Below are 9,259 nucleotides of genomic sequence, written 5' to 3'. Positions count from 1 at the left end.
ATTGTAAATTTTGGTCAATGACATGAGACAAAGTATATGTGAACTGCTGTATGAAAAGTGAATTTACTCTGTAAATTTTCACCCAAATCAAAATAAAATTAAAAAAAAAAAAAAAAAAACAAAACTAAAAGTTACCCATAAGAGAAAAAGTCTTAAATGATAAACTATATCTTTTGTGGGATAAAATTCACCCTTATGGGAAAACTGAAGCTAAGATACAAAGAGGTATCCACACAGTGCTTGAAAACTTCAAAAACATTAGGACACCTCTTTGGTGCCTCTTCTGCCACGACCACTGCCCATCTGGTCCCTTCTGACTCACGTGTGTTGGAGTAGAACTGGGCTTCATAGAGTTTCTGACGGCTGATTTTTCAAAGATTCTTAAGCTAGGCATATTTTCTGAGGCACCTCTGGGTGGACTCAATCTTTCAGTTACCAGTCAAGTGCATTAACCTTCTGCACCATCCAGAGGCTCCTCTCTTTTTTATTGTCTTACTTTAATCCCTGTGAGTTCAAGTTCAGTACTACAACTATAGTGATTTTCTAGTTTTCATCAGATTTTTCTTTTAATATTGTTTCAGGATGCTTTAAACAATTTCACAATTATTATTTCAAACTTAAGTTTATGATTCACAGTATAGCTGACATTCAATAAAGTCATAGTTCTTATACCTTTTTTGATCACAGTCCATTTGCAATTTTAACAAGAATGTTCTCTAGAAAAAGAAGGTACATATCCAAAGTTCTGTAAGCAATTCAACACTTTCAGGGCCCCACTGACATGTGGTAGATTAAAAACCTTTGCAATAAAGGGATAAAATCCAATCATAGCCTGTAGGCTTACATTTCAAGGCTTTGTTGTTTTAAAAATTTAGATAAATATATTTCAGACGTGGAACAAATTTCTTTTAATTAATGATCAGGCAAGGTTAAAATATTTACAAGCGAGAATTTCGAGTTTTTGTCCCTACCTAATCTTATAAAAAACAAAACCAAACTGGATTTATACATGTGGCAACCAAAGTATACATATGGAGTTGTCATAGAGACATATGTCCATATCTAATATTAGCCATTAAATGATACGTTAATATCCACACTTGAGGAGTTAATATTCATACTTGAGGGTAGAGTTTAATTAATCAGGGTTATTGGTTGATAAAGGAAAATATACAAAAATAGAGTAGTATTTTTCTAACACTATTGGTTTACAATGAATAGCTAGATCTTCAGGTTCAGGTAGGTCATTTTTAAGATGCTATCAGTGACTGTGACCAAGTATACAACATAGATGTTGTTGTTGTTGGTGTTATGTGCCGTCAAGTCAGACCCAACTCATAGAAACCCCTACTTGGGTTTCCGAGGCAGGATCACTACAGAAGTAGATTGCCCCATCTTCCTTTCGAGGAGTGGCTGGTGGGTTTGAACCTCCAGGCTTCTGGTTAGCAGTCAAGTGCCTTAGGCACTATGCTACTGGAGCTCCCACAACATAGATAGTTGCATATAAATATTAACTACTAATTTTTGGCATACATTACAGACATGTACCTAAATAACCAAATTACTGCAATTCAAAATAATTCCCTATTCATTTTTAGAGCAAATGCAGTTAATGGCTCACACCTTACTGTCAAACACTTTAAAAAATGTTTTAAAACTTCAAATCATTAAAGACTTGTATATAACTATGTTTGAACCTAAGTATAATTTCTAGTAATACAAATGGGAGGAAATAAGATATAAGTATGGCAATTTAGTTCTTAATGCAAAAGTTTAAAATTAAAATACATTTCACATGTGAGAATTTTGTGTTTATTGTTTTCTTTATTCAAATAAGCATTCTGATTATAATACACGATAATGAAAACCTGGTGTGACCAAGTATTGTAGTCTGTGGCTTGGTGTGGCCTCTCTGCCTCTAGGATGAGAATTTTTCCAGGTGATTCTTCAGAATCTGATATCAACTCCTAGCATAGGCTTTCCACAGGCAATGTATAAGGTCTAGAGGTCACTGCTCCTGTCTTTCTTGAGATGCTGAGTGCCATTTTCTCCCACCCATTGATCCTCCATTACTTATAAAATCCCCACTCTAAAATTCAATCTATGTCATGAAATTAACAAAATCAGCAGTTAGGTTTTATATAAAGTTATTAAGTAAGACTTATAACTTAACCTTTTATTTTCTCTACATTTTGAAGTTATATTACATTATATAGTTACATTATATAGTCACTAGAGTTAGAGTAATAAACAACACAAAATATGTAAAGAACCTTATCACTGGGTGTCTGTACTAGAAATTGCTAAGGTACTCAAAATAATAATTTTATTGGCATAGCAATTTTCCACTGGAAATTATAGTTTATAAATAGAAGGCTGTATTTTAATACATGGAAATATAGTATCCAATTTGGCATTAAGTACTTGTGAGATCTTTTCTCACTAATAAAGTGCTTAGTTAAGAAACATTCTACTGCCACATGATTTAATTTGGCAAAGGCACAAAATGTCTTTGTTCCTCTCTTTAAAACAAATTATTTTTAAATTATGCTTTTACTCACTTAAATTTTAATCAACAGGAAAGCTTTACCATTCTTTTCTCTTGGTAATGAGAAAAAAAAAAAAAAAAAACTACTGAAAGAATAACATTTAACTTTTATTTTCAAAATTTTGCCATGAACATACATACAACACTCAATTGTTCCCTCACTTTGTTCATGTGCCATGAAGCACTTGTGACAACAAATCTTGTAAGCTTCAGGGTAAAAGTTAACAAGGAACCAAGATACCGTCCAAAAAGGTGAGGGTAGAGGAAATCAATGTTAAAAATGATAGCTTTCATTTTATAAAAAATAGTTTGAATAATCTTATAAATCTTTAATGCCTACAAAAGCAAGAAATACATTTAAAACAGTCTTTTTAAAACAGATTCATTCCTTACAATGTGGTGATGGTCAGAAAAATAACAACTAAAATGGCATTTCAGTAATCTACATTCTCTTCTCAGCAAATTCCACGTAAAATTTACGCCATTTGTAATTAAAATAAGATTTTAGCCATCAACAAGGTCAGACTAGTTACTGCCTGAATATCAAGGTCTTCTCCACTTAATATATTCTATCAAAATATTAAAATACAGCTAAATGATAGGTACTGATAACAATACTTGACTGCATGGTTATTAATTCCATGACTACTGTACTGCAGCTTAAAGCATGCTTTGGTCAGTAAATTAAAAAGATATGAATCAAATAACAAGGCCAGAAAAGGTGTTTTAGAACCAATTTCCTGACCTTAAATAAACTTGAAATACAATGACAAGGAAAAATATAATCAAATATACAGAGAAGTCTGTATTTTTTAATCATTTGGCATTTTTATATTAATAATTTTGTTTAAATAATATTTTATACTCCTGTGCACTGATTATCAGAGCTCTCTGTATTAAAACTAACCTATAATTACCTTTCTAGAATGTCCAGTAGTGTGTGCATTAATTGCTCCTTTTGCACTTCCATGAAGATGGTCCTTCATCCTGTAACTTTTTCAATTTTGGACCAAGAAAGAACCACCAACCAAATCCAATGAAAACACAAATAATGGACTCCACATAATATCCATCCAGTGCTGTAACACATGAGCCACCAAGTTTTTTGCAAAGCTGTAGAAATGAAATATGAAACATTCACAATTTCAAAATGGTAATATTCAGCAATTGAGATGTCTCCCTTTTGTAATTTAAAGGATTCATCATGACATATTTTTGTTATAACATTTAAAAGTAAAATTTAGGTCATTCTCACTTCAAATAGCAAAACACGTTAATCTAATGTGTCTAATGCTACTGTGATGAGGCTGAAAACAATTTTCAGTTCTCGCTATAAACAATACTCATTTTTTAAGATCAAACCAAAACCAAACTCACTGCCATCAAGTTGGATCCGACTCACAGTGACCCCTCGTTGGGTTTCCAAGGCAGTATCACTACGGAAGTAGATTGTCCAATCTGCCTTCTGAGGAGTGGCTAGTGGGTCTGAAGCACCAGCTTCCATATTTGGAAATGTGAAGAAATTCCCAATGAACTGACTCTTAAAGGTAGACTACTGTTATTGTGAAGTAATTTATCAGCAATGCACTCACCATTCAGTTTTGGCTGTAATCATTACATTAAAAACCCTTGTCTATCATTATAAAATGTGGGTACTAATCATGGATTTACTCAGTACCTACTATGTACAGCAGTGATTCTCAAGTGGTAAAGAAAGAGATTGCTCCATCTTGCTGAAAAGCACCTTCAAGTGTTTTGAGTGTTGTAACTCTCAGTTCTGATAGGAAGCATACTCCTTGTAAAAGTGTAGATGTCTACATTAGAAACTATGGGAACATGATTTTTTAAAATACTAAAAGATATAGTACTGCTAGAAGCAAAATGAATCTATTAGTATTTTAATATTAGCTTAACGTTACTTAAATTAAAACATACTTACTTCAATAGCATCAGGTGTTCGACAATTCTGGTTTGATGCTCCAACACACTCTTTTACCGTGAGAGGATCCACAAGCCAAAGAGCTACTGTTGAAGGCCAGTTTCCTCCCAGATTGGATACAGTATTTAAAAGGGTCATGTATGTTCCTCCAATAAGTGGATCACTGACCTTGGCATTGAACGCCATTATAGAAACATACATGCTGTACAATGTAACCTACAGAAAATGTAAAACATCTTCAGCATGATTATATTTATTTTTTCTTTAAAGCTAAGGTCTGAAAAAGAACACTTATTGTAAAACCTGAAAATTCATTTTCATGATCCTTATTGAGGTCAACTCAACAAGCATTTACAGAACACTTACTATAAGCCAGGCTTTAAGTTAGACTGTGGCAATACAGAGACAAGTAAGACAGTCCTCTGTGCCCTTGAAGAATTTATTCTAGACTGGGAAAACAAGAAATAATTATGATGAAATATAGTAGTAAGTACTGTAAAAGAAGTACAACATGCTACAAGGACATAAATAAATGAGAAATGAAGTCTACCACAAGTAGTTAGGGAAGGCTCCACAGAGAAAGTATTGAATGATGCACGGAGAAATAACAAAACCTCACATTTGCACTAAACTATATATTACATATGTGTGTATCTATGTATATGTATGTGATATGAACGCATCAAAATATTCAAAGGAACACAAATATATATAATTACATATTTTTTTATGTAAGGGAAAAATAGCATTTCAAATTTATATGACAATAAATGCAAGAACAAACTGTACTCATGGACAGGAAGACTTAACATGGTGAAAATGTCAATACTATCCAAAGCGATCTACAGAAATAATGCAGTCCTGATTCAGGTACCATAAACATTCTTTAAAGAGATGGAAAAACCAATCACCAACTTTATATGGAAAGAAAAGAGACCTTAGATAAGCAAAGCACTACTAAAAAAGAATAAAGTAGGAAGCCTCACACCTCTCAATCACAATAATATACTATCCAGCCCTAGTAGTTGAAAAACCCTGAAAGACAGACACAGAAACTTAATGGAACAGAGTTGAGAACCCAGAAGTAAATCCAGCTGATTTTTGACAAAGGGACAAATCCATTAAATGAAGAAGAGACAGTCTCTTTAATAAATGGAGCTGGCATAACTGGATATCCACTTGCAGAAAAATGAAACAAGGTTCATACTCACACCATACAGAAAAACTAAATCAAAATGATCAAAGATCTAAATGTAAAACCTAAAATTATAGAGAAATAATTGGGGCAAACTTAGGGGCCCTAATTTACAGCATAAATAGACTATCAAGCATAACCAAAAATGACAAGCAGTAGAAGATAAACTAGAAAACTGGGACCTCCTAAAATACAAACACTTACGCACATCAAAAGACTTTACCAAATGAGTAAAAAGAAAACCTACAGATTGGGAAAATACACCTCATAATGACACATCTGACAAGGGACTAATCTCTAAAATTTACACAAAACTTCAGTACCTCAATAACAAAAAGACAAACCAATTAAAAAAATGGACAGAGGACAGTAATAGATACTTCACCAAATACATTCAGGTAACGAACAAACACATGAAGAAATACTTGCAATAATTAGTCATTAATAATAATAATAATAAAATCCACTACCAATGAGTCAATTCCAACTCACTGTAACCTTTTTCTGGACAGAGTGGAACTGCTCCATGGGTTTCCAAGGCTGTAGATCTTTATACAAGCAGACTGCCTCATCTTTCTCCTGCAGAACTTCTAGCAGGCTCAAAAAGCCAATATTTTGGTTAGTAGCCAAATGCTTTAACCACTATGCCACCAGAGCTCCTAATTAGCTATTAGAGAGATGCAAATAAAAACAACAATGAGGTATCATCTCACCCCAGCAATAACAGCAAAGTTCAATAAGATAGAAAGGAACAGATGTGGAGTGAATGGAACTCTCATACACTGCTGGTGGGACTATAAGATGGTACAACCACTGTGGAAAACAGTATGGTTATTTCCTTAAAATGTTGGAAACAGAAATAGCAAATAATCAAGCAATCTCTACCAGGTGGTCTATATCCTACAGAAATAACAGCTGAGACATGAATAGATATATGCACACCCATGTTTACTGCAGCATTATTCACAATAGCAATGAGATGGAAACAACGTAAGTGCCCATCAATGGATGAATGGATGAACAAACTATGGTACTGTGGTGTAGAAAATTACATGGTATGGCTTTTCTAGCCAGAGTCTTTGTAAACTCTGTGGCAGAATTTGCTGTGAACCATTGAGTAGCCCCTGATTGTTAAAGTTATCACCTGGGTTATTTCTGTTGGAGCAGTATGAAGCAATCTTCTGGGAAGTTCATTCTCTCTCAGGTGTGTAGAACTCTGATGTTGGGATTGGTTGGTTTTGGCTACTCTGCCAGGCTCAAAAGGAGCCCTCCTAGAGGCAGAAGGATTCTCTCTGACTGCTGGCTAAGAAAGACATGCTGCTGAGAGACATGAGAGAGACATGCTGGTGAGAGAGAGAGACATGAGAGACAAGCACTGCTGAGAAAGGGACATGCTACTGAGAGAGACTGTCGGCTAAGAGATGGCTGGCTGAGACTGAGCATGTTCCTGAACTTGAATTGTAGCCCATGCTTCCCTAATAAACTCCATAATCTGTGAGTTCTGTGTGGCCACTGCAGTGAATTATCAAACCCAACAAAGAGGTGGCGGGTGCTGCGGGAGGAATGGTTTGTGTCAACCAGCAGGAGAGCTGGAGAGTGGCAGCATATCTGGCTTCATAAGAGCAGCCATTGGGCTGCTGAGGGTGACTCTGTCCTCCTCTTGTGTAGTAAGAGGAGGTCAGAAGGTGCTGCTTCCCTACTCCCTGCAATGACAGTAATAACAAACAATAAGTAGATATATAGGCAGACTAAACAGCTGAACAGTTATGGACAGGCAAATGGAACTACAGTCACAACTAGCGTGGCAGAGGGCAGAGGATACTTCTACATATGTATTTGTATGTGTTATAAATATATCCATGTATATAGTAAAGCAAACAGCACAAAGTTATGAAAACATTTTCGCTATAATCAAATACTGTGAGGTAATGAGTAACCAGGCTCGGGGGCTTATGACCACAGTCAGGGGACAGCTAAATTGGCGTAACATAATTCACAAAGACAATGTTCTACATCTTACTATGGCAAGTAGTGACTTAAAAGCTAGCAAGCAGCTATTTAAGGTGCAACTGTTGGTCTCTCCTGTCTGAAGCAAAGAAGAGTGAAGAAAATCAAAGGCACATGGAAGTAATTAGTCCAAAAGACTAATGGACCATGTGAACTTCAGCCCACACAACCCTGAGACCAAAAGAACTAGAAGGTGCTTGGCTACCACTAGTGATAACTCTGTAAAGGATCACAATAGAAAAAAAGTTGTGGATAGAGTGAGAGAAAAATGTGGAACAAAACTCAAAATCATAAAAAAGACCAGGCTTACTGGTCTGATAGAGACTGGTGGAACTCCCAAGACTGTGGCCCTTAGTCACCTTTCATGCCTAGAACTGAACTCATCCCCATGACTAATCTTTCAGCTAAATACATAGGCCTATAAGTTGAACAATTAACACCAGGGAGGCACATACTCCTTAGAACAATCAATCATAGGAGATCAACAGGGCAGTATTCGCCCAGGGATAAAGCTTAGAAGGCAGGAAGGGATAGGAAACAAGGATGAATGGAAATGGGAAACACAGGGAAGAAGCGAGAAAAGTGCTGTTTGCTCTTATATTGTGGGGACTGCAACAAATGTCATGAAAAAAAGTGTGTATGAACTGTTGAAAAGAAAACCAATTTGCTCTGTAAACTTTCACTCAAATCACAATTAAAAAAAAATTATGTGGCAAACTGAAGAAAAAAGCCTCCTTAAGAGGCAAAAAGTACAAAGAAACATGAATAAATACATAATTACAATTAACCCTTGAACAATGCAAGGATTAGGGGTGCCAACCCCCATACAAAGATGTCTCCTTGAAGACTAAGGTGCGCCTGCCACAAGCCACAGTATTTTCAATTGTCTCATATGTATATGAAAGCTGGACTATAAACAAGGAAGGCCAAAGAAGAGTTGATGCTTTTGAGTTGTGATGGTGGCAAAGAATACTGAAAGTGCCACAGACTGCTAAAAGAACAAATCTGTCTTGGAAAAAGTACAGCCAAAGTGCTCCTTAGAAGCAAGAATGGCCATATGTCATCTCACCTACTTAGGGCATGTTGTCAGAAGGGCCATTCTCTGGAGAAGAGTATCATGCTTGGTAAAGTGGAGAGTCAAAGAAAAAGGGGAAGGCCCTCAACAGGATGGATCCACACAGTTGCTGCAATGATAGCCTCAGGCATAGCAAGGATCGTGGGGCTGGTGCAGGACCAGGTAGTGTTTCAACTAGATGGCACCTAACAAGTAGAAAAACTTCTATGCAGCTGAAAATCTGCATATAATGTTTAACACCCCCAAAACTTAACTACTAATAGTCTACTGATGACAGGATGCCTTACTGATAACATAAAACAGGCAATTAACACCGTTCTTGCCATATAGTTATTAGATTTTCACACAAAGATTCTCACACATAGACAACAGATAAGTTCATTACCTGTATGGCATATAATATTTAGTAAATATTTATTTATACTATTCATAGCATAGTGGCTAAGGCACTTGACTGCTAACCAGAAGGCTGGTGGTTCAAACCCACCAGCCACT

At 35.8% G+C, this 9,259-nt stretch overlaps 1 protein-coding gene across 1 annotated transcript in view; it reads right to left on the bottom strand.

Moving 5' to 3' along the window:
* Nucleotides 1-3,493: 3,493 nt before the first annotated feature.
* Nucleotides 3,494-9,259, bottom strand: part of SLC33A1 (solute carrier family 33 member 1) — a 42,306-nt gene continuing 36,540 nt past the window's right edge. The window contains exons 5-6 of the mRNA XM_007943563.2: nt 4,488-4,703; nt 3,494-3,661 (exon numbers count right to left, since the gene is read on the bottom strand). Coding sequence (XP_007941754.1) covers nt 3,494-3,661; nt 4,488-4,703 — 384 coding nt within the window. The remainder of the gene's footprint in view (nt 3,662-4,487; nt 4,704-9,259) is intronic.

The sequence above is a fragment of the Orycteropus afer genome, unplaced genomic scaffold, assembly GCF_000298275.1.
Source record: "Orycteropus afer afer isolate SDZICR_OR568_19922 unplaced genomic scaffold, OryAfe1.0 scaffold00109, whole genome shotgun sequence".
NCBI classification, from domain to species: domain Eukaryota; kingdom Metazoa; phylum Chordata; class Mammalia; order Tubulidentata; family Orycteropodidae; genus Orycteropus; species Orycteropus afer.
The sequence above is the reverse complement of the archived record's forward strand: the minus strand, read 5'-3'. Positions and strand labels throughout refer to the sequence as shown.